The sequence below is a fragment of the Peromyscus maniculatus genome, chromosome 11 (assembly GCF_049852395.1).
Source record: "Peromyscus maniculatus bairdii isolate BWxNUB_F1_BW_parent chromosome 11, HU_Pman_BW_mat_3.1, whole genome shotgun sequence".
NCBI lineage: Eukaryota > Metazoa > Chordata > Mammalia > Rodentia > Cricetidae > Peromyscus > Peromyscus maniculatus.
This window is the reverse complement of record NC_134862.1, coordinates 104,233,357-104,260,155: the sequence shown is the minus strand read 5'-3', so window position 1 is coordinate 104,260,155 and position 26,799 is coordinate 104,233,357. Positions and strand designations below refer to the sequence as shown.

Sequence of the window (26,799 nt, the reverse complement as noted above, 5' to 3'; positions counted from 1 at the left end):
ATCAATGACCAGGTTTCTATTTCATCTTTACCTAAAGAAGATGTGGTATTTACCATCGTGTGTGTGTGTGTGTGTGTGTGTGTGTGTGTGTGTGTGTGTGTGTGTGTGTAGAGGGCAGTTATGACTGTGGCTTTAAAAATCACATGTAGGGCTGGAAAGATGGGTCAGCAATTAAGAATACTTGCGGGTCTTCCAGAGGACCTGGCTATGATTCCTAGCACCAACATGGCAGTTCACATTGTCTATAACTCCAGTTCCAGGGAATTAGATAGCCTCTTCTGGAGACTATGGGCACTAGGCATGTACAATGTACACAGACATTCGTGAATGCAAAATAGCCAGGCACAGGAAATAAAGTAATTAAAAAGAAAAAAACTTACAGGACCTGAAGACTAAGATTATTTCCTGAGGAATTTGTCCTAACTCCTATTCTCTTTTCCCTTGCTGGCTTCACTCTCTGGAAAACATTCTCTAGACACTAACAAAATATTTGCTGACAAGGCCAAACCTACAACTTTAGCATTTTAGTACACATTGCTGCTGTAGTCAACAACTCCTTCAAAAAGTACATTTAATAGTTCTGGTTTATCACCATAGTATAACATGCATGCAAACAAACCAGAGGCAACAGAGCAGAGAAATGAGCGGATGGTAAAACCTTCTTTGTCTTCCCAGCTTTGGGGTTTAGGATAGGAATAATCTACCTCAGTTGTTCTTAGATGGAGTGGGGTTTCTAGAGTCAATATGGTAGTTAAAACTGGAGGAGGGAAATATTCCTGTTAACTAGTGGGTAGGGGCTAAAAGCTGCAGCTAAATGTACTACAATTCATATTTAAGTCATTTATAATGAAATAGTAAATTGATTAAAGAACAGAGGAGACATCAAGCAAAATTACAAATGTTACAAAAATGAGGCAACTCCCTTTATGATCTGTTGCAGGATATTTGACTGCACTCTGACACCCTGAGACTGTGTTAATAAAGTTAACCTTGAATCAGGGGGCAGAGCCAGCGACTAGCTGACCAGAATTAGCCATAGAGAAACCAGGAGTATGGATAGAGAAGATGCACAGGAAAGAATAGGGAGGGATTTAGTGATTTCATTGTCTCTTCGATCTGGGAAGTGTGGAGAGAGGGTCAATTGGTCACTCCTCCGCCACTTTTTTTGATCTGTCAGGTTTTCACCCTAATATCTGACTCCTGAGTCTTTATTGATAATAGAACAACTTAGCTAAACACAATATCCAGTGTCCAATGTGTGACACAAGGTCACATGGTAGCTTCTAAAGTTGCTAGTTCTTCCCACAACTGCAGCCAATCCTCTGCTTGCTTCTCCCACCACCGAAACCCAAACCTTCACCACAGGCTAGGGGTTTTTGTCCTTCACAGCTCTCCTGTATCTCCTCCTAGAGCCAACACCACATGACACCCATTCCTGCTACAATGCCAACTCAGGCTTCTGCTGCTACTAGTCCTACACATATGCACATGAGATACCACAACTTAGCCAGCCATTGCCTGCTCTGTCATCCAAGTACCCTCATGTCAGCATCCACCATATGCTTGCCTCCAGCCATGCTCCTGCTGCCCATACCCTGCAGTGTCCAGCCACTGCTGCTATGAACAAACTGAAAAGTCAGTAGATTTGGTAAGATACCTGGGAAGTCCAAAGAAAAATCTTTCCCATATTAAGAATGGGTGATATCACCATGCTTGGAATTAGGACTCTGTATAGTGCCACAATAGATGGCTGGAAAATAAAAAAATAAATAAATAAATGAAGGGATAACTGACTTAGCTGGGATTGACATAATGTCAATTATAATTACTGTCAATTTGGTATATCATATTTTATCCTTAAAGGGGGTTTGATATCTGTGTCAAATATGAAAAATTGACTGATAAGATACAAGCCTTAGAAAGACCTACTAATGAAAATTTTAAAATAATTCAGACACAGTCAGAGGAATTTAGACCACAACCTACTGCACCACTACATGATGAAATAGAAGAGAAGGAAACCAATATTATTAGAAAACCAATCTTAATTTATCAAGATACTATACAAGAATGACAAGCAGACAATAAGTAACATCAAGGTTATGCAGAAGTTAAATGGAATCCTATAGAAATGTTAGATTTGGGGAGATTTAAGGGAGTAGTCTTTTCATATGATATGCATTCATCCTATGTGAAGACGATGTTAAATTCATGGGCAACTCAGAACAGATTTATCCCCCAAACTGCTAAACCGTATTTTCAGCAATATTGGAAGCCAGTCCTCAGTTACAATGGTAAACATGGTGGAAAGAGGAAGCTAGGGCTATAGAACAACAAAATAGGGCTAGATGTATTGATATTTCCCAAGAACAGTGTCTTGGTGAAGACCAATATGCTGAATTGCAAAGACAGTTTGGATTTGATGATCACACCTTGGCCCTATGTCATCTAGCAGCTTTGAATGCTTATGACAAGGTTGAAGAATCAGGAAAGAGGTCTGAGTCATTTACTAAAATTATACAAGGCCCAAAAGGAACCTTCACTGATTTTTTTTTTGCAAAGATTGACTTCAGCTGTAAATAGAATAGTATTAGATCCAGAAGTCAGACAAATATTAATTGAATCTTTAGCTTTTGAAAATACTAACCTAGCAAATGGAGGATTAGGCCTTTAAAGGCAAGATCAGCACCAATTCATGCCTGGACTAGAAATACAGCTGATATTGGATCTTATACCTATGATGCTACTTTGATAGGAGAAGTGATTTTTGAAAATTTTAAGAAAAATAAAAATGTCAGATGTTCTAATTGTGATAAACAAGATCATCTGAAAAGAAACTGTAGGCAAAGCATTCCTAGAAACAATGTTTTTTCGAGGGATAATCTAAATAGAAGGCCCCAGATTTCTGGAGTATGCCGAAGGTATGGCAAAGTCCAGAAGTGGACTAATGAGTACAGGTCAACAAGGGACATGCAAGGTAAACCTTTGCCTTCGAGAAATGCCTTAGGGGGCTTTCCCCAGGCCTCAATATCAAATTTTGTTCAATAATTTCATCAGCATTGGAGATATTCATTCATAGAACAATTAAAAGACTTAATGCCTGTTGTTAAAAACCATACTGCTTTGGAAGTGATCAAGGACAGAACAGCTCCAGTAAATAAAACAAAAAAATTCAGGAGAGACCATAACACAAGTATTTTGGCAGACTTGTATAAATGATTAAACACCAAAGCTGAAGATACAAATAAATGGCATTGTAATTGAAGATTGTTAGACATGAGCACAGATGAAACAATAATTTCCCCCAAATCTTGGCATCCAGATTGGCCTCTTCCAGAATTAAATATTCAGCTTCTAGGGATTGGAAATTTATCTCATGTAAAGCAAAGTGCAAGGTGGATCCAGTGTATAGGATCAGAAGGACAGATAGGAAAATTAAAGCCATATGTGGTTAACATAGCAATGAATTTATGGGGATGTGATTTGTTGCGGGAATGGAAAATACAGATTAACATTTCTACAATCTCAGGAACAAACCATAAAATGAAGAATGTTTCTTAGAGAAATATTAAAAGGTATTATCAAGAACAATAACCAACCATTCAGGTTGTACATAAGTATGACAAAACAGTTGTTGGTCTTTCAAAGGTACCAACAACCCTGCCTTTAAAATAGTTAACTGACAAACCTGTGTGGGTGGAAAGTGGCCTTTGACATCAGAAAAATTATAGGCCTTAGAATAGCTGGCACAGGAGAAGCTAAATGTTCAACATATTGAATAATTGACCTATAGGTCATTCTTCAATATAGGAATTCTCCTATATTTGTCATTAAAAAAAAAAGTGGAGAATGGTAACATACCTGAAAGCTATAAATAAGGTGATCCAGCCAATGGGTTCTTTAGAGCCTGGGTTTCCCTTGCCTTCATTATTACCAAATGGATGGTCTATTATAGTGATTAACTTCAAATACTGATATTTTACTTTTTTTTTTTTACCTATTTTTTACCTTTACAAGAACAGGATAAAAATATTTGCCTTCTTATGAAAAAAGGTGCCCACTTAGAATAGTTCTCAACCTGTTCGAAGATAGAAGTGGAGGGTCTTGCCATAAGGCATATTAAACAGCCCCACCTTGTGTCAATATTTTGTACAACAGTCATTAGAAATCATTTGTAAACAGTTAACACAATCTATAATATACAGTAATATGGATTGCAGTTACTAGCTGATTCATCCCGTTTTTTCGTTTAGTAAATGCAGTGTGTGAATCTCTCTCTGGGCAACTCGTACAGCTGATCCTAAACGTCTGAAGATGACTGGAAGCAAAAATAAGAGTAAAATGATCAATGGTCCTATAATTCCGATATTAATAATAAGGTTCCAAAAGGAGTTGTTATACACAAAATCCTTTACTGAGTTAGCAAAATAACTGGCCACTTCAGCTGCAGAGGAAACCTGGAATCTAGAGTGACTGATAGCACTGATCTGATAATGTAGTGTACCTATATTTATACCTAGTTGGGAACTATTCCAGACACTTCTCAGGTGAGCTTGCACTTGATCCCAGGACATATCTGATCCATTGAAAGGCAAAGGAGTGACACAGATCCATTTATAGTCAGCATGACATGATGCTGTTAAATGTGTCTTAATATTCTGAGTCTGATTACCCATGTATAGTATAGCCTCCTCTAAGACATTTATTCTATCTGTCAATCCTTGATCAATTCCTTCCTGAGTAATTAAAGCCATAGAAACATTCTTAGATAGGGAATTAACATGATGAGCAGTGTGTATTTGTTGAGTTAAGGCTGTGGCTGAAGCAGCTACTGTGGTAATTATTGCTATCAAGGCAGCTATGCCTAGAAAAATTGCAGCTACAAACCTTTTGGGACGAGAAAGGGAGTCAGCAATATGTTCTAATGCAAAAAGAGCAGGGTCTTCATACCAGGGTGAAGAAAGATTTACAGGCAAGAGTACATGAGATGGTTGGCGAAGGATAACGAAAGTTTTAGGGTTAGTTATGGAATTCAAACAATTAGTTAGGTAACAATCCTTGCAGGAAATATCATAAATTGAACCATTAGGTATGATGTTTAAAGTTCCTGTCGTACCTGAATAAAGGATGGCAAAGGGAGACATAACACAAGCCTGGATATTGAGGAAATTATAATTGGGCTGTGTAGGGGTTTGAAGGCCAACATGATCAATGGTGGCTAACAATCGATACAGTTGAGTCTGGGGCTTGGGAGAGTGAGAAGGCAGTGCCACATAGGTGGGACTAACCCAGCCGAAAATTGTCCATTGATTTACAGTGGGTTCTAAGGAAGTATAAGACCAATCATGTATTTTAACTGAGGCAACATTATAAGGACAAAAAGTGACTCCTATATCTGGAAAAACACAGTGTGTCCACTTAGGACGGCCAGCATTAGGTCTTACATTATCCCAAGTATGGTGTGAAAATTTAGCATCACAAACAGGAAACTTCTTTAAGGGTGGTGTATGATCAGGAACAGGTTTAGTAGGTAGATAGCTATCTACAGGAGAAATAATGCTTAATGACCAAATTTTGTTGGTAGTTTGACTAGCTTTAAGAGTTCTGTGCCTTAAGGGCAGACATCCGGGTATGGGGTGTATGGGGTATACAAAGAAACATAAGGGAAAGCTATCTGAGTGTCCTTTGAAGCTAAAGTGTTTAGCTAGGCGAGGGTGTATGAAACTAGATCCTCCCCCCACCCCAATAAAGAGGAGTCATTGGAAACAACCTTTATTTCCTCAGAATCCCACGTGGCTGGATGGAAAAGAGGGGGTTCTGGAACATATGCCCAGTAGGTATCTAGAGCAAGAGTGCAGGGAACTAAGGAGAATACCTGGAGGGTGAGCACTGCTAGCATTGCCAGGAAATGGTTTTCAGGAGTTAAGGCTTTACCCTGATTCTTAAGAACCTGAGTAGCCTCAGATGTCAGACGTTTGACCTGCCCCAAAGAGGGAATTGAGCTGCCTGCTGCATGTAGAGGCAGCTCATCGCTGGGGAGGTTGGGGATGGGGCTGATGAACTCGGAGACCGTCGACCATGAAAGCCAGGGCATCTGGAACTGGCTGTGGACTCTCATCATTGCCATCACAGGTGGTGTTCGATGTGGCCTGTGGTGGGCAGGGAGGGAGCTGCAGCGGTGGCAGTTTTCTCCTTCTCGCAGATAACTTTAAGTGCTTTTGTTCTGTTGCTGGCTGGCCATATGGTCTGATCAAGAGATCCGGGATCCACAGAGGTGAATCAGCATCCTGTGGAAACACACAAGCATTGGACCTTTCCAATTACCAATGAGGAGGTCTTTCCATTTTACTAGAGGCTTAGGTGTAACTTTTGTGGAGAAGTGTCTGAGGAAAGAATTTGTATTATCCTCAGATATATTCATATGATTAATTACAAACAGAGCATGGTTTAAGATATGATGGGGAGATGAGTATTTAAGATCTCCATTTTGTAATTTTGATATTTGGGTTTTTTAAAGTTTGATGAGCTCTCTCCACTATAGCTTGACCTTGGGGATTATAAGGAATGCCTGTGGAGTGGGAGATATGAAAGGTTAAACACCAATTCTTAAAGGTTTTTGAAGTATATGCAGGCCCATTATCTGTTTTTAGAGCTCTAGGCATTCCTAATATCGAGAAGCAGTGGAACAAGTGTTGTATAATATCCTTAAATGCTTCTCCAGATCAGGCTGTGGCACAAATGATATGAGAATAGGTATCCACACACACTGACAAATGCCAATTTTCCAAAGGAGGGAACATGAGTTACATCCATTTGCCATAGATCACAAGGACGTAGGCCTCTTGGGTTAACTCCCATAGGAAGAGAATTTGTAGTTGTTGGACAGACATTACAATTATGCACAATGGATCTGGCAGCTTCACAAGGAATTTGGAATTGAAAGCAAAGAGCCATGGCATTTTGGTGGTGCAAAGCATGGCTTTTTTGAGCTGCTTCTGTAAAATAGGCAATGATTCCAGTTAAAGAATCAGCCATATGATTCCCTTCATGAATGGGACCTGGAAGCATCGTATGCGCACGAACATGACCAAAAAAGAAAGAATGAATCCTGGATTGAATTAACTTTTGTAGTTTTGAAAGCAAGTTTAAAACTGTAGAGCAGCTGGAGGGAAGAGGGGCAGTTTCTATATGTGGAAATAATCTGACGATATATTGAGAATCAGTATACAAATTAAAAGTTCTGTCTTTGAGTCTCTCAAAGGCAGTAATTACTGTTATTAGTTCTACTCTCTGTGCAGAAGTTTCCTGTGTAGGAAAGGATTCTTTATGACCATCAATAATTAATGCAGCTTGGCCTGAAGCAGAGCCATCAGTAAATACTAAGGCTGCTGGAGGAGGCAATGGATCTGATTTAGTTCTATAGGGAAAAATTACAGGATGCAAGCATATGAATCTTAACAGATAATGGTCAGGTAGTTCATAAGAGAAAGTGCCAGTATATCCTATCTGGCTACTTGCCAATCTACAGACTCATAAGACAGGATATTATGCTGTTCAGCTGTATAAGGAAGGATTATCAGATGAACATCCTGTCCAAATAATTCTCTACTCTGTTTCCTTCCTTTACGTAATAGACATGCAACCAGGGAGGTATATACTGTTACAATCTTTTTATGAGTTAGAGGTAAATGTAGCCATTCTAGAGGTCCTCCTTGCCACAAACAGGCAGTGGGAGTATAATCAGTAGGTAGAATAACCAGACTCCATGGTTTATTGTAATCTATACAAAGGAGTCTTTTAGAATTAAGTCCCTCCTCCAATAGTGTCAAGGGTGCTTTAGCCTCAGGTGTTAATTCCCGTGGTGATCTTGGATTAGGGTCACCATGAAGAATGTCAAATAAGGGTTTAAAGACAACTGTGGGTATATTTAAATAGGTACGTACCCAGGTGATATCACCAAGCAGTTTTTGGAAATCATTTCAAGTTTTTAAACAGTCTATTCTCAATTGAAAAGGTTGGGGAGAAGCAAAATCCGTGTGAATAACACGTCCCAGATATGAAAAAGGAGGTTGAATTTGGATTTTCTCAGGAGCTACTTGAAGCCCATATAAAGTCAATTGTTGGACCAGGAATTGTAAGGCTTCTTATCGATAGGTTCTGTCAGTATGAGAAATCAATATATCATCCATATAATGAACAAGATAAACATCAGAATACATTTTACAAACTTGTAAAAGTGCCATATCCACAAATTTTTGACACAGGGTCGGACTAGTTTTGCTTCCTTGAGGTAAAGTTTTCCACTGATACCTCTGATAGGGTCTCTGGAAATTTGGAGAAGGCAGGCTAAAGGCAAAACACTGACAATCTTTAGGATATAAAGGTATGGTAAAGAAGCAGTCTTGTAAATCTATGACAATTATATTATGATTTCTAGGGATGGCTGTAGGAGATGGCAAACCAGGCTGTAAGGTTCCTATTGGCTCCATGATTTCATTTAATTTTCTCAGATCTTGTAACCGCCTCCATTTGCCTGATTTTTTTCTTAATAACAAATATTGGGGTGTTTCTAGGGCTGGTAGATGGCTCTAAATGACCTTTATTAAGTTGCTCCTCTACCAGATGGGTAGCAGCTTCAATTTTTTCAGTACTCAAAGGCCACTGTTCAACCCAGATAGGAGCATCAGATTTCCAAGTAATGGGGTCAGCAGTGATTTGAACAGTGGCCCCTAGTATAAATTTTGATACCCTAGACCATGTCTCTCATTTTTAATTTCTGGAATAATTGGCTCAATTCTGCCTTGGGTTTGCTTACCCAAGCCCTTTTCAGGGTTAAAACCCATCTGCAACATCTGAGCTGAAACTAGTTCATTAGCAGAGACCAACAATACACCCATTTGCTGCAGCACATCTCTTCCCCACAAGGTGATAGGTATGGAGGGGACTACATAAGGACAAAATGTGCCATGATTTTCTCCATCAGACCACCTTAATATTTCTGAACTTCTGGCTACATTATTAGCTTGACCTAATCCCACTAGAGAGGAAGGAGTAATATCCGTCTCCCAAGTACTCGGCCAATCTTTTCCTGAAATGCAGGAAATGTCCACACCACTGTCTAGCAAACCAGTTATTTTCTTTCCTTGTACTTTGAAAGTTTTAGTTGGTCTGGAATTCTTGATTTCCTGAATCCAAAAAGCCATGTTGCTAGATCCTAAACCAGCAGCTCCTCTTGTAGCTGTTGAGACTGCACTTCCTGTAACCTGATATGGAAGCAGGAGCAGCTGTGCTATGGCGCTGTCTTGCACGAATCTGAATTGTTTTTGTAGGAGGTTGTACAATAATCTTAATCTCTCCAGTAAAGTCAGGGTCAGTCACTCCTGGGACAACATTAACACCTTGTACAGCAGAGGAGCTACAGCCTATGATTAGCCCCAGTGTCCCTTCTGGGGGTGATCCGTAGACCCCAGTGTTAAGGCATACTGTTGGGGAATCAGATGTTAGTATTGTGAAGGAGGTGGAACACATGTCCATTCCTGCGCTCCCAGGAGTTGCTCTTTGTAATTGTTCGATTGATTTTTGTTAAAAAAAAAAAAGGGGGGGGGGTTGTTTGTCCGATTTATTGCTCCCATTATTTTCTGGGGCCGGACCTGCCCCTTTCCCCCATTTCCCTGGTATGGGAGGGGTCCTGTATTGATTGAGATGTTGCTAGCATTAGTTAGAGGGGTGCCATTTTTATGATAATGGGACCTACATTCCTTTTTCCAATGAAAACCCTTCTGACAACTAGGACACAGTCCAGGGGGCCTACTTTGAGTTGTATTTGGAGTCAAATCTGGAGCACTTGGGTTTATATTATTGTCTCTAGAATCAAAGTTTGTATTCACTTTTATTTGAAAAGGGCACTCTCTACTGATATGTCCCATTTGTCTGCAAGAGAAGCATCTAAGTCCCACGTTCTTTTGATTATATTGTTCTGGTTGTTGGTTATTTAGAAATTGAGTAGTCGTGTGTCCCTGCAATGCGGCTGCTATTGCTATGCCTTGAAAATAAGAGGGACCAACATCCACGCATGCTCTGATATAATCAGAGATGCTTCCCATTTTCTTTACTTGTCTCAGTAAAGATTGGCAAGTGGTAGAGGCATTTTCATAAGCCAGTTGTTTCAAGATTATATCTCTTGCCTTGGAACTGGGTACCACTCTCTCCACAGCTTCTGTAAGTCTGGCAACGAATTCTGTATATGGCTCTTCAGGATTCTGTGTTATTTTAGCAAGCCCTGTAGTATTAGCATCAGCAGAGCGTAAACGTTTCCACGCTGTTAGGGCTGCTGTAGTGATTGCCTTTAAGGTGTCCTGTGATAGTTTTAATTGTTCAGCTGTATTGGCATATTTCCCAGTGGCCATGAACATCTCATAGGTTAAACGTTTCCTCGAAGGAGATTTTGCGGTTTCCTGACGGGCCAATTCCTCATACTCAGCTTTCCATATCAAGTATGTACCTCCTGCTAAACAGGCTTTTGCTACTTGGAACCAATCATGAGGAGTGAGCCATTGGGGGGTTAAGCCTTCCACCAGCGTGAGTGTATACGGAGAGGTTGGCCCATAGGCAGCTGTTGCCTGTTTTATTTCTTTCAGTAGTTTAAAAGGCAGGGGTTCCCATTTGGCTTCGCCCTCTATGCCTGGGTCAATCACAGGGAAGCATCCTAATGCTTCCCCTTGGTGATGGGCCTGTTGAACTGCTCCAGCAAAACCCACCGGCCCCTCTTTTTTTTTTTCTTTTTACGTTTTGCAGGAGGCCGTGTGGAGTGTATGTTTAAGCGCTGTAGCGGGGGATGCTGTCAGGTGTTTGACAGCGCATTGTTCTTTTTCCCTTTCTGTCTTCCTCCTCAGAGGTTGATGTGTCTTTGCTAGAATCATCAGAAGTCTCTTCTGAGCTGTTCTCACTAAAATCTCTTAAAGAGGGGAAAATATTCCGTTTCTTTTCTGACCGGAGGGAAGGTGGAGGAGATCCCTTAAACTTAGGGGTAGTGGGAACTGAGGATTGGGGAATAGTTTTTTCTGATTTTGCTTTAGGCTTAAGTTCTTCATCAGTGGACAAAGCTTGTTTAAGCGTTTTCCACATGGAGAGTGCTGTTGATGGCATCTGCTGTTCTCCATGCTCTGTACACCACTACCTGATATCTTTTCCTACAATTTCCCACGTCTCAGAGTCCAAGGTCCCACGGTCTGGGAACCAAGGGCTTACTTTCTGTACGAATTTAAAGAATTCAGAAAGTTGACTAGCACTAACTTCAACGCCTTGCATCTTTAGCATATGCTTGATCACTTGAACAAAAAGCTGTTTCTGTTTTGACTCATTCTGACCCATGGTGCAAGAAAGATTCTTAGGGGGATTACTAAAGGGGAAAGGGTATTCACTACTCACCGTTTCCAACAGGGGGTCGGTGTCGCTGGGGGCTGCAGCACCCTACGGTGAGGACTGGTTGTAGCCGATGCTCCGGAGTTGAGCCTCTAACTGGGCAACCCTCTGTGGAGTGATACCTCTCCCTGGATATACTCCAAAATACTCACTTCCCTCAGTCCCCTGAGTACCAAAAACAGTTAAACCTGTTCAGGCGCCAGGTAACGCAAACAATATTAGGTCCAGCCTATATTGCTTGCTCCCAGGGTCCGCGGAAGAGTCTACCAACCAGCTGAGGATTCTATCTGAGGGATATTCAATGAATCTAAGCACACTCCGTTCTTTAGTCCATTCGCTTTATTTCTCTAAGTTAATTCTACCTGTTACAGGAAAAAACCGTCTATATACACGAACCGTGTCCCTATCACACTGCCTTGTGAGATTAAAAGTTTTCAGGGTTACAGAGAGGGGTGATAAGGATACACACATAAAGCAATTAATTGTCAGCTTCCAATTACAACTCAAAAGGGGAGTGACTAAAGGGGAGTTCTCTGGTAGAGTCAACTATAGGCTAAGACCAATTAGGGAATGTATGTGCTCAAACTATAATCTAGAAATGGCTAGATAAAATGTTAGGTGTCAATTAAGTCACAAGAAAGTAAACTGTCTTTGGTGCCCTTCCCCCCGCGCCCCCTGCTCCTCCCAACTGCAGCTGCTTTCAGATGTGGAGGGGGAGTGTGCTTGGTTGCTAGGTAACCTATGTCAGAGTATGTAGTGTTTGGTTAGTAAAAGCACTTTCACTCAGAGTAATTGCTGAGGAGAAAATCTAGGAATAGCACCTGGCTGAGGAGGAATAAAAACTTAATTTGCACAAGAAAGAAGCTTGGCACCTATCACCTGTCTGGCCTTGTAGGCAACTGCCTTAACTCAGTATCTAGCAAATGGCTAAAACATCATCCCAGGAATGGGAACAGTAAATCTCTTAAATTAGGGTCTTATGTAAATAACCTGGGGTGACGGTAAGGAGTTGAGGATTTAATTGCTAGTGGATATTTTTTCTTATCTGTAAGTGGGATGAGCTAATGTTTTGCTGCCTTTATCTTTGGAAAAAGAGGTATCTTATCTGAAATACTTTTATCCAGAGAATGGCTCTGGCCAGATTTTATGTTAATAAAAAGTAAACACAGCTGGGGATAGCCATCCAATTACCCCAAATGTATAAGGAGAGTTGTGCCCAATTAGTGATTAGTTGCACTGTCATAAATTCTTGAAGGAAAAGTCGAATGGGGGAAACTCCAACAGCACACAAGAAATTAATTGCAGGATACAGCTAATATATTCAAAAGCTAATATCACCAAGACTCCTTAAGCCTTGGTTTTCCTCTGGAAAAGTCCTTAACTTTTTCCAGGTGATAGCTTTGTCAATATCAGCTGAACTCCTACTTCATATTCCTGCGGCTGGCAGCGGATTCAGATACAGATACCTTAGAAAAGTGTTTGATGAAGTAAAGAGAATTTTGCCTTGTTTGGGATTATAAATTGCTCCTGAAAAAAATATAAAGAAGAGATGCTATTAGTTACCTAGGCTATAAGATAGCTATAAGATAGGTTTACAGAAAATTCAACCACATAAAGCACAATTCAGGAGAGATCAATTACCAACCTTGGTGATTTTCAAATTTTTCAGGGCAATATTAACTGACTACAGCCCACAAATGGATTAACAACTAAAGAATTAAGCAATTTATTTCAAATCTTACAAGGTGATAAGGACTTAAATAGTACAAGAAAATTATTACCTGATGCTGAGAGAGAACTGGCTTTGGTAGAAGATATTACAAGATGCACATGTGTATCTCTTGGATCCATAGTTTGATTGTATCCTAGTCAAACCACTCATTCTCCTATAGGAATTCTTAGGCATGATGTAATTCCTACGTGAACGGATTCCACTCTATCTAGTATAATGTGATTAGTTCATGGAAAAATCCCACTCTTCACCGTGCATTTTACTTGCAGATCACAATGAAGAAGATGATTTTTATAAGAGCAATGATGCTTACTTGAATCAATAATTTAATTGAACTTTCTGAGTTAGCCTAAGAGATACAAGTGGTTAAGACAGTAAAGATGATTACCGAAATGGTTTAGGTTGCTTGCCAGTTGCTCCAATAAGAGATACAAAAAAAGGATAAAATAGGCTAGAAGTCATCTTTCCCTCTATTATATATATGAGATTTGTAGAAGATGAAAAATAAGAACATGGAAGTTTCATGCATTATAGACCCATGGATTCTATCTGTGAAAAACAGGCTGATGATCAAAAAAAGCAATTATGTCCCTACACTCAAGGTTAGGCCTGAGTTCCTTGGTCAAGTAGCTTACACAATTTACCACAGATTTTGGTATGCACCTTGAAAAAACAAATTTATGAAAGTAAATTAAATTACCCTATTATTTGTTAAGAAAAATACGTGGTTAGCTGACCACTTGTCTAAACTTTTTGTAGAGTAGAAATAAGATGGAAATTTGCTACATTGAAACCACAAACAGCTGCCTGAAGTACAAAAGGAACTCACTGAAATATACTTAACTTGCTTAAAATTCTATTAATTGTGATGGTGCCAGCATTTAATCCCAGCACTCGGCAGGCAGTAGCCAGTGGATCTCTGCAAGTTCAAAGGTTCTAGGACAGCCAGGGCTGTTACACAGAGAGAGCCTATCTTGAAAACATAGAAAAAAATTTTTATTAATCAATAAGAAAGGAATCATTGTTTGGGATGAAGATGTTATGGTGGGGAAATTAATACAAAGGAAAATGTTTAAGTACTTGTGCTCTTCTAAGGAAAACATGTGACTTGTGATCATAATGTGATTTCTCCCCGCATAAAGATTTTAATTGTTTTTGGATAAGATGTAACTTGTGGTTGTAAGGTGATTTCCTTCTTACATAGAAGCTTTTGTCTTGGATGGTATAAAGGGGGTAAGAGAAAAATAAAGTATATAACAAGCAGCAGAATAAAAGGAAGAATTAAGCTTTGCCCCTCAGAAAAGGTCCCTGCGTGTGTGTGTGTGTGTGTGTGTGTGTATGCACTTGTGCATATCTAGCCTTCGATGACTACACATCTCTTTTCCAATTTCTCTACCCTGCCAAAAGCCAGATCTTTTGGCATCAGAGGACCTCAATTTCCAGCACCCACATGATGCTAACAACTTTCTGTAACTCCAATTGCAGATCTGAATCCCTCCTCTGACCCTGTGGGCAATGCACACAAGTAGTGCACACAAAAGCCCGCATACAGGCAAAACACACCTGTACACATAAAAGCAAATAAATAAAAATGGAACAATGTAGAAACAAAAGAAAAAAGAAAGAAAAGAAAAAGGAGAAGAAGAAGAAAGAAAGATGAAGTTATCCTTTTCTGTGTGTTTCAGAAAAGTCGGTGACTTAGAAAGCAACATAGCTGCAAAAGACTACAGTAGGGTGTGGGAATTTGGGGAGAAAAGGCAAAGAATCTCACTAAGGTGATTATTCTACCTATCTCTTTAGCATGGCTGAAGGTGAGCCCATGTTCCTAGAGGTGGTCTCTTGGCAAGGCTTTGCCCAACTGGAATATGAGGTATCCATCCAGGCCAGGTATTATATTTTCTTAACCAGAAATAGTGTCCCTTAATAGGCCTTTGTTGTCACCCTAACACAAACATTTAAATGAAATGAGTTGTCATTAAAGTAAGACTAGTCATCATCAATTATTTTCTTCTAGTCACATTCAGTTTTATAGTAATGTAGACAAAATAATAGAGAATTGAATTTTATGTTGGTTTTGTCCAATAAACACTGTAAGTGAAGGTGTATGCAAAATGGTGACTCTTACAGTGGAGCACAAATCTAACCTAGCAAGAGACCAGTTGTGGCAGGTCCATGGATTTATAGGTACTGTGAGATACAGGTTGTGAGAGACAAGACACTGGGGGTGAACTAGAAAGGTAGGACTTGTGGTTAAGTGGAATAGTTGAGCTTATGGAGAGGATACAGTTAATGACAGCTCCAGGATAATCTATGGGCACTGGTGGAGTGGAGGACAAGATCATAGGCAAAGATAAGAAACTATGAGGCCAAGTATGTGAAGAAACAAAACAAAACAAAAACGTTTCTATGACCTTTGAAGTTGGTGAGGACTAAGATAAGAGGAGCATTGGTGGAAGTGAATGTCAGCCAGGAGCTAAACCCATCAAGGACTGAGGAATGAAAGTGGGTGCTAAGAGGGAAGCCCAAAACCATGTGGGAGTGAGGAGCCTACTCTGATAGTATTCAGTGTAAGGAAGTTGAGGAACTGAATCCATTTAACTGCAATATATCTTCTTCTTCCATACTCTATTGAGAATAACTTAAATTCTAAATAAGTCTTACAGTACTCAATCCAAAGCGCTGCCAGGACTGGTTCCATCTGAAAGCTCCAGAGGAGAATCTGTTGATTTCTTCTACCTTATAGAGGCTGCTGGCATTTACTCTCTGGAGGCAGTAACTCTGATCTCTGTTCACACTATTCTCCATTTCAGATCTAGTACCGCCTTCTTGTAAGGATCCTTGGGATTGTCAAACCCATTTTGATAGTCAGGATTACCTCCCCATTTCAACATTTTTGGTTTAATTTAATCAGCAAAGTCTTTCTGCCATACAGGGTACCACAGGTTCTGGAAACAGAATGTGGACATTTTTGTTCACATGCTCTATCTTGTAATCTTTGAATTCTTAATCCTGTTCCCTAAACTTGGCCTTCTATATTTGTTATTTCAAAAAGTACCACCATCCATCTCTAATTGGGGGGCTATTTCTTGATTCCTTCCTCCCTCCCTAACTCCCTCCTTCCCTTCCTTCTTTTTCTTCCTTTCCTCATCATCATTATTAAGAAAGGAACTGAAATCCAGAGCAAACCCTGTTAAATCCATTTCTGGGGTCTTATTAATTGTTCACCTGTCATCAAATCTCACTTGGATGATGGCAAGGCCTGATATCCCCCATTCATTACTGCAGTCTTAATGTAGGTTGAATAGCATTGACATTATATTTGTGAACAAAATCTTCTGAAAAGAAGCTGCATCTGGCTGTGAAAGAAAACTCCTGAAAGGTATCTGTGTTTGCAGAGACTGATTGGCTAATTATAATTTCAATATTGTGGAGGGATTGTAATGTTGAAGTCCAGAGGTTAATTACCTTATGTTCTTTTGGACTTCTGAAATAGCCATTCTTTGCCCCCTGTGTCAGAACTAACATCTGGGACAATAGATTAAAACAAAACAAACAAGCAAACAAATAAAAAAAACCCACAGCAAGCAAGCAAGCAATAAGTAATCTTTTGGAATCTATTAACTTAGCAGGCAACTAGCTTCTACCAATCCAAAAGCTAATAAGGGTGCAGTCAGATACCATCTTGAGCCTATGGAAAAGCACATTCATTAATGTACCCCCTTTCTGATGTACCCACCAATGTATTTTAAACTTGATTTAAGACTTTCTCTGCTCTGTAAAACCATGAAAACTTTGTGGAACTGCTTCCACGTTGGGACATGGAACTGGGGGTAACCTGAATCATTGTTCCAGGGACATGGTCACTCATAATGACTCTAGAATAAACCTTTATTCCCTTTAAGATGAAAATTATGGGTTTTGTGTATAAATTTTATATCTGGTTAGCTCATTGCTTTAATTTTTGTTTCTGTGGCACGTTACATCTGAATTTATCACAAGGAGATAAGTTCTTAACTGTATACTACACAGGGCCTGCAACCGCTGGCTCACCCTTGATTAGGCTCCACCCGTTCAGAAAATAAAAGGGGGCGGAGCAAGGCCGGTTTATTTTCAACCCGCGTTCCCATAATGCCTTGTTTTCTTTGGAGCCAAAGTACTTACAAAGAGAATATCCTGGAACTGACTTGCTAGGTGTTTAGTTCTGTGCCTGCATCCCTGAAGCGATCTCCCAGGAGAAATTCCACAGAAATCCCACGAACAAGTCGTAAACAAGACCCCGCCCAACAAGGGGAAGCTGTGGTCAAAATCTTTTTTCCGGAACTCAGCGCTATTTCCCGCACCCTGGGCGGGGTTGCCTTCTCTGCTTTGCGGTTCTACAGCGCTTGAGACCCGTGTGAAGAAAATGAAGGTTTCTGGGATCTCAAAGCATCTGGGCACTGTGGGACGCCTTGTAGCTTTCTGCCAAGGCAGAGTCCAGCTGGCGGTCCTGCTGCTGTCCTTGGCGCCATCTACTTTAGGTGAGCCACGGGGAGGCGCGGGGAGGCAAGGATGTGCCCTGCAGCGAAACCCGCGGTAAATGGGCGCAGTGCAGACTCCACCGGTGGTCTAGGGTCCCCTGGGGGTGCTCAGTGCTCCTTTCCCGTGGGTGAGTGCAGAGCTCTCAACCCAGATTGTACTCAGCCGGTAGGAACGCTTGGTCTCCCACCTGTTGTCTGTACTGAGTGTAGAGTAAATTGTAGTGAAAAAAAAAAGAGGTGTAGGGGTCCTGGCGTGGGGGCGTAGAGGGGACGTTGTGTAAACCTGCGAGATGCAATTTCTAATCCTAGAATTTGGTTGTGAGGAAAGTAAATATGCCTGTGTTTCCTCATCTGTGAAATGGAAATACTGTTTGTTTTTAAGGCGTTTTTACCCTGTTAGGAAAAGTAAGGAAACAGGACAGAATCCACTAACCAGAGTTTTATTAAGATAAGGGAGAGGGACAGATGTACACAGGCCTGTGGAAAGACATGTGTGTGAAAGGGCCTGGGGATCATGGTGCCAGTTAATAAAGGTTGGGCTGCACCTGAGAACACAGGCCCACTTGGCTGTTCTGCCGATGCACATAGATCTTGTGGTTACGTTGCACACTTTACCCAACCACATAAAGCCACGGTCCTGAGTCACAGGAGATGTTTGACCCGGAAATGACTAGGTGGAAGTGACTAGGTCCCTTGAAGCATGTGCGACCATGCCCATCCTTGGGGGCATGTTATGAATTTATATCACTGAGGTCCTTCATGACATTGCTATTTAATTTGTGTCAAGTGTCTAACTCAAGTTCTGCTGCTTAATATATTTCTATCCTGGAGTCGTTATTCATGCATTTGCTCTGAAGGCCTAGACAAATAGGACTAGGGACTGTGTACTTTATCTTCTACCCCAAAACCTCATCTACTCACTTGAGTTCCCACTTTAAGGAAGATCCTCCCATTCCCAACCTAGGTTAGGATTTGAAGGGTGAAGAACCCCAGGATGCAATGAAATATTTGCAAGTAAAAAAGACTATTGCACTTTAGTGATGGTTAAGCACAAAATAGAGTGTCCATTTTACCCGCTATGGAAGTTCTAAGTTGCCTTCCTTCCTCTTCAGTAAGAACTTTCTTACAGAAAGACTTCCTTGAAGTCTTTTTGCATTGTTTAGACTCAGTGACATTTGAAATGACAGTCCTGTGTTTTTGCTCAACTGGAGGTTTAAGTTTTCCACTAGACTGATTACATATATTAACTGAACCTAATTTTCTGAGAGTAGAGAAAAAACAAAATTTCTGCAAAAAGTTGTGCTTAAATTTTTATCTTCCTAGGCACACATAGTAATGGGTCAGATGAAGATATATGATACAATTTTATTTTTAGAAAAGAAGTATAGCAAGAGCATTGGGAATCTCCTATCAGTGCTTAGGGATCTTTATGGCTTTGTCATCTTCTGGCTGAAATGTTGGGGCAGTTTTGCCATAGTTATAAACAGGCATTATCGTGTGCAAAGGAAACCAAGGTTATTATAGTAACCTTCAACTGTGACTCAAGCCATGGAGTGCTTTAGTCAACAGAGTTGAAATGAAGAGAATACCACTAGAATGCTCCCACTGGCCACAGCATTTTGTAATTTAAACAAAATATGGTGGAGAGCTTCACCTCAAAGGTATGTATACTCATAGAGAAATTGGTTCTGGATTTCCATTCTCTGTTACTTACAACTGAGGACCTTGGACCCAGCAAGTCAGTTAACAAGTATCCACATGTGTGCCTCTGAGAGCATTATCAAAATGTATGAAACAAAAATGGGCAGACTTGTGAACAGCAATAAATAAACCCATCTTAGAGCTGGAAGCTTCAATACCCCTCCACCAGAAATAAACAGATGTATCATGGAAAAAAACAGTAAGGACACAGCAGAACTCAGCAACACCAGTATAACTGGCAAGTTTGGAATCCTCTCACAACAGTAGAATATACCTTTTTCTCAGGCTCATACAGGCCATTCATTGAAATAAACCGCATTCAAGGCGGTAAAATGGCACAGTAGTTAAGTCTTACTAGTATACTGTTGGAGTTGGTAGACTCTGGCATGCCCTAAGGTACTCCTGAAGGATCATTTCTGTTAATTCTGCTGCATGGAGAAGACAAAGGAAGGGAGTTAGAGTCTGTTTCCTATACTTCATAATGCATCTCAGTTTCTGTATTCTCAGATGTGTAATTTATGGTTTATATTATCTAATGTTAGCCAAAATAACCTCACTTAGAAAAGCAACTTCCAACATGTCTTACACATCAGAAATACTCACTGAAGATGATTATAGTAAGAGTAATTCCAGAAAACAAGATTGCTGCACACACTACCCCTTTATCTGCCTAAGGATATACACATACCTAAGTTGTATGTGAAAGGCAGTCAGAGGAAGAAATGCTGTCAGATAAAAACCAGTAACAACAACAACAATCTAGAAAATATCAAGAATACTAGTTGAAATACACCTTTATATACACTCCTATTAACAGAATCTGTGATAATATCTTGTCACTCAGTGTTAACTAATGATATTAAATCATTATGTCTATTAAAGTATTTAAAATTCTTATTCTAAGCCAGGTGATGGTGACACACACAATCTCAGTCCTCAAAGGCTGAGATAGGTGGATCTCTCTGAGTTTCAAGCCTCCTTGGTCTGCAGAGGGAGTTCCAGGACAGCCAGGGCTACACGGAGAAACCTCTTGAAAAAAACAAGATAATAGCAGTAATAAAATAATAGTAAAAATAATAATAAATAAAATAAAATCTTATTCCATTTGTATGGTATCCTTTTAAATGTTTATGTATACCACATTTATAAGTTTATTTTTTTTTTAATTTTGAGCTCTTTATTTTTACTGATAAAATTGCTTCAGCAAAATCTTCAAAGAATCTCTTCACTTAAGAGTAAAGTATGCAGACCAGAGTGTAACTCAGGTTGACAGCTCATACTCTCCAGCAAAGTCATGGAAATGGTCATGAGTTCACAGTCGTGATGACTCAGGATGAGTAAGTCAGTGACTTAAATAGACCATTTGAAAGGAGGTTATGTCATTCAGGACAAAAAAAAAATACAATAAGATAACAATATACATACATGAGTGTTGCTAGAGTTTTCCTGCCTTGCCCACAGTCAGGACAAATCTTTGTCACCCACCAGTCCCACAGCCGCTCAGACCCAACCAAGTAAACACAGAGACTTATATTGCTTACAAACTGTATGGCCGTGGCAGGCTTCTTGCTAACTGTTCTTATAGCTTAAATTAATCCATTTCCATAAATCTATACCTTGCTACGTGGCTGGTGGCTTACTGGTGTCTTCACATGCTGCTGGTCATGGCCGTGGCTGGCAGTGTGTCTCTCTGCCTCAGCCTTCTGCTTCCCAGAATTCTCCTCTCTCCTTGTCCCACCTACTTCCTGCCTGGCCACTGGCCAATCAGTGTTTTATTTATTGACCAATCAGAGCAATTTGACATACATACTATCCCACAGCACATGAAAACAGTTAAAAGTAAGAAGGCTCACCATATCAATTGTTAGCAATAAGTAAATTAGTTAAATTTGTTATATGCTGTTTACTGGCAGGTAAGGCACTACTCTTGGAAAGTGGTTCAGCATCGTACCAAACAATTCCTATCATGTGACTTGGCGGTTTACTTCTAGGTTTTTCCTTAAGAGAAATAAAAATCTGTGCCCAACAGACATCTACATTAGTTTTTATAGCTGAGTGGTTTTTGTTTTGTTTGTTGTTTTTAGATTTTATTTATTTTTATTTTACCTATATTACTGTATATTAGTGTTTGCCTGCTTGTATGTCTGTGTACCGTATGCATGCAGTGCGTATAGAGGCCAGAAGAAAGCATTGCATTTCCTGAGACTGGAGTCACAGAAGAATGTGAGCTGCCATGTGGGTGCTGGAAATTGGACCTGGGTCTTCTGGAAAACCAGAAAGAGCTCTTAACTACTGAACCATCTCTCCAGCTCCTTCATCACTGCATTATTGGTTATAGGCAATAAGTGGAAACAATTAAAATGTCCTTCAGTTAAATTATGACATATTTATTTATCTAACTGAATATTTACCAGCCATGAAATACATGTAACCAAGGTGAATCTCAAAGTAATTACACTTTGTAAAGCTAGACCAATGAGAAAACAAAGACTGACATTTGTATGATAATTACATGACATTCTAAAAAGTTAAGTCTTTGTGGTTAGAAAAAGCAGGTTGGAAATACTCAGAGGAAGCAAACAGATGGATTATAAGGACAAAGGAACTTAGATATGAGGGAAATGCTTGTCTTTATTTCAGTGAGAATTTCATCATGCATACATATATATCAAGTCATAAATTCATGTACTTTAAATGTCCTTCAACTATGCATTATATCTTAATGGATGCATAAAATTAACTTGAATGATGAAAGTTTTGATTTTATGAAGTGCCTGTTAATGCACCTATCATAGAAATAGCCATAATTTGAGGGATTGGTAACAGGAGGCAAAGGAAACTAGATGACCTTTCTCTGTTGAAGGTTTATATGTACCCTTTTATTTGATCTGTTATACAAATTAATATTGTTATTATTACATAAACTGTTTGTATGTACAACTCCAATAAGTGTAGATAATTAAAAGAAAGAAACATCTCTCAAAGAATAGTTCCAGTAAATTTCTGTATTGCTTTAGAACTCTTTCCAACCTCTCCCTGGAAGCTTTGCTATAATGATCAGCTTCTCTTGCCTTTTTATTTGTTTGTTTTTCTTTTAACTGTATGCTGCACTTGGGATTGATTCCCTTGCCTGAGATTAATGGAGGAGACATTTGTCAGCATTGCATTCATCCTCCATGTCAGCTAGAGAAAAGGTGAAAACATAATATTTGAAATCACAGAAACTTTCACTCAGTGGTTTTATTGTTGTTATCACAGAGGTTTTCACGGGAATTATTTTTTTCACTTAGTAGGTTTTTTTATTTGTTTTTCCTCTTATATAGTAGTTCTCAAAGTGATATTAACTTTGAAACTTAAAAATATATGGACTCTAGCCAAGACTCTGCAAATGAGGGTTTTTTGGGATGTAGTCTGTCTGTACTCTTGATGGTACTTATTTTGCAGTATATCATTTATTTGCTCATGGCAGCAAAATACATCTACTGCTTATAATTGGGTCCTAAGCTCTGGGCCAGGTATTTATTTAGAGGAACAAAAGATATGTGGTCTCTTACCTTCACATTATCTCTGATAGCTATTGAAAGAAATCCTATCAAAATCATGCATATTTAAATATCACAAAATATAATAATATTGATATAATAGTAAAAAGGATAATGGGTAAAGTAAGAACAGGTGGTTCAATTTTCATATTCTCAGGAGGTCAGGCAAATGGTATGTAAGCTGAGATGTGGAGGAAGAGTGAAAACTAGAGAGAAATAAAATGATCTCACCTAGGATGTGTTTAGGGATAGAGAGTGAATGCATGTCTGGAAGAAACAGAGATGTAGGAAGCTGGAGCCTTGTAGGAAGTCAAGTTGAAGATGATGAAACACACATGTGAAAACACAGAACAGAACACCTATGGTTCAGGGGAGTGTGTGGGGACTGCCAAAGCCATTCTAATATAGGAGACAAATTAGGAACATGAGCTTTTTTGAAGTGAATCCTCTACTTTAATATGAAATCCAGAGTTGGTCCCCATTCTAATAACTATTGTCAATAGGAAAAAAAAATCAGCCTTAGGAATTCTTACATCTGTTGATTTATGCTTAGGAACCATGATAAGAATTTATGAGATGTAAACAATAAATCCCAGGCTGAATGTGGGATGTGTCATTCAGAAGATCTCTGAAATCATCAGTTGCAAAGGTGTTCTAGGGCTTTCCTGACAAAATAGGCTCATTTCCTACAAATTTTGACAGAAAAAAAAACTCTTGGAAATAATTACATATGCCCACTTTAGCTGCATACTGTAAAGTGATACTATTTTCTCTTTTATATGAATAACACAACTTACCAGCACCCCTCTGTGTGTGTGATACTAGTAAATGTTTTACATACATTTCCTTTGATACTCCTAGGAAGCCTACTAAGTAAACAATGTTATCTTCGTCAAGAAGATGAAGCAGAGACTGACATACTAAGCAGTTTGCCCAAGACATCAAAGCAGGAATGGAAGGACATTAGGTCCCAAAATCTGGTCTCTCTGAATCTATTATTTTCAATACTATGTCTTTCCAGTTTCATCTTGATACTGAAACAAATTCCCTGAACTTTATGGTCTTAAATAAAAGAAATGTGTTCTCTTATAGTTAATTCTGGATTCCCAAGTCTGGATCGCTATGTTGCTCTGTAGGCCAAAGAGGAAAATGAGTTTCCTTACTCTTTCCAGCTTCCAGATGCTGCCTACATCTCATGGCTCATGGCTATTTGCTGTACTTCAAAGCCAGCAGCTTTGCATTTTCAAATATCCTTCCATCTCTTGCAAACCTCTTACCAAAGGACTACTGTAAACACATTTAGTGTTTATCCAGAAAATCCAGGGTAATCGGCAGATCTTAAAAGGTTTAGTAATACATACAAAGCCACTTTATCATAAAATGCCATGTTCACATTCTCTAGGGATTAGAACATGGGTATCTTTGGGAAGTAGTTACTTAGTGTATTACTTTTCTAGCCACTAGGACAAAATAACTAATGTAAATACTTTAAAGGAGAATAAACTTATTATGTTTTCAGAGTGTTCAGTCCATGCTGGTTGTGAAGGCATGGCAAATGGAGCCCCTCCATCTGCAGCAGTGAGAGACTATAGCAGGTGGCTTCTTGCTTGGTAGCAGAACAGGAAACAGAGAGCACTGGCCTGACCCCAAAGTGGATATATCATTGAAAGTCATGCTCTTACTGTCTCACACTTCCAGATTGGTCCCATGCCCCAAAGATTCTACCACCTCCCAAAACAGCCCCAACCACTGCAATCCAAGAGTGACAGTGATGGACATTTACATCCAAACCATAGATAGCAGTTCAGCCACATGAGGGAGTCGATTGCCTTTAGCATCCAGCCTAGTAGCAAGTAACTGACATTCAGCAAACAGCATACATTATCAGTACTGAAGATGATTAGCAGTGGTTTAAAATATACATTGTATTTAAATGTTTGATAGTAATAGAACAAAGGTTGGAAGTAGATGGAGTCAGCATTTCTGTGATTCTTGTTGGGGAAATTATATTGTTAGTAGATGTTTATATATTGAGATCACATTACTTTTGAAAGAAAAACAAAAGTAAAATAAAAGTAAGTAAGAATAACAAATGTAATCTAATCAAAACAAAATGAAAGAACAGAAACACAAAAGACAGAAACAGTAAGATGGTAGATTTAACCTTAATTTTATTAAATATTAATAGTCAGTTCCTATTTAAAGAAGTTGTCATGTGACCAAATGTCTGAAATTATGGGCTAAGGGAGCATTGGAGCCATGGCAGACTCACAGGAATACTTTGAAAGTGTTGTTTGCTTTCTGTCGCTATGATAAACACAGTAACCAAACTCACTATGGGAGAAAAATAGGTTTATTTGGTTCACAGATTATAGTTCATCACTGAGGGAAGGATGCCAAGGCCGAAACTCAGGGATCTCAAGGGATTGGAAGCAGACATCACAAAGGAATGCTACTTACTAGCTTGTTCCCCTACAACAGATTCACCTGCCCAAGAACAGCATCACACACAGTGAGCTGGGCCCTCCTAAGTCAATCGTTAATTAAGAAAATGACCCCACAGACATGTACACAGGCCAGTCTTACAGAGGCAGTTTCTCAATTGAGGTTCCTTTTTCTCAGGTAATTCTAGTTTTTGTGTCAAGTTGAGAAAGACTCACCAGCATGGGAAGATTTTAAAATTGCAATGAAAACAACAATTCTTGATTTCTTTCAGTTACTGTATGCACTACAAGAACTAGTTCAGAGTAGCTTGTGGCTCCAGAGATGGATTATTGTAGGCCAGAGTTTTGTAAACTTGGATTTTAACAGTTGCTATGGAAAGAGTACCACATGAAAATTAATTTGGAGCAGAAAATGAAATGGGCAGTTTCAGTTTGGTTCCAAGTTTTAAGATGTTACATAAGGCCTCAAAACTCTTTGCGTAATTGTGATATGGACCTGTGTTATTTGAACATATTTAATAAACAGAACTGTTAAATATTCTTTTAGACTGTCATTAAAAATTGCTGAGACTCTAAAGACATTGTAGCCTAAGTTTGAAAAGTCTGTCATAATGACTCAACAGTAATACAAACAAAAGGAATAAGACATATATTTCAAGACAGGGCAGGTGAATATAAAAGGATGGAAAACACCATGTCAAAACAAACCAATGTAAAGCTTGTTAAATGGCATTATGATAGTATTGTCTTTAAATAAATATTATGTGTTTATATTTAAAATTATTGATATAGGGTAGGGGAGATAGCAGTTAAAGTACTTGTACAGGGATGAGAATTCATGTTTAGATCTCCAGAAACTCATGTTGATGCTGGGTGAGTGTGGCAGCCTCTGAAGGTATACACATGGGATAACCAGAGTAATTGACCAGCAAGACTAGCCATAACAGCAAGGTCTGGGTTTCACTGAAAGACTCTGCTTCAATGAGAAAATTGGAAGAGTTGATAGAGGATGATTTTCACCATCATCTCAGGCTTCCATGTGCGCGCACACACACACACACACACACACACACACACACACACACACACACACTTATATGGTCATGCAACCACACAATGCAAAACCATGAATATTTGTATTCACACCAAGCACAGTTACATTACACACACACACATACAGACAATCAAATTAGAGATATTTTATTACAATAGAGGTTAATCTTTCATAAAATATGACAGTTTAAATTTGCAAGATCTAATGATACAATATATAAAAAGATAGGCATAATGAAAAGAAATAGACAAGTATATAACAAAATAGAATATTTGAACATGACTTTTTAGCATCTATAGAACAAGCAGACCCACCAAAGTCAGGATAAATATAAAATAATTTTAAACTAGCATACATACCAAAGCTGACCATATGCAAAATAAGATGC

General features: G+C 39.2%; 2 protein-coding genes across 3 annotated transcripts in view; one reads left to right on the top strand and one right to left on the bottom strand.

Moving 5' to 3' along the window:
* Nucleotides 1-688: 688 nt before the first annotated feature.
* LOC121821425 (endogenous retrovirus group K member 13-1 Env polyprotein-like) lies at nucleotides 689-17,258 on the bottom strand. The gene is made up of 2 exons (XM_042258897.2): nucleotides 11,428-17,258; nucleotides 689-6,287 (listed from the first exon to the last, which is right to left on the bottom strand). The coding sequence occupies exon 2, from the start codon at nucleotides 5,142-5,144 to the stop codon at nucleotides 4,233-4,235; it is 912 nt and encodes a 303-aa protein (XP_042114831.1). The 5' UTR covers nucleotides 5,145-6,287; nucleotides 11,428-17,258; the 3' UTR covers nucleotides 689-4,232.
* Nucleotides 17,242-26,799, top strand: part of LOC121821426 (complement component receptor 1-like protein) — a 64,418-nt gene continuing 54,860 nt past the window's right edge. Inside the window, exon 1 of one of the 2 annotated variants that reach the window (XM_076548307.1) lies at nucleotides 17,242-17,670. In XM_076548307.1, the coding sequence (XP_076404422.1) occupies nucleotides 17,556-17,670 (115 nt within the window). In that variant the 5' untranslated portion in view covers nucleotides 17,242-17,555. The remainder of the gene's footprint in view (nucleotides 17,671-26,799) is intronic. The other variant, XM_076548308.1, reaches the window with a different exon arrangement.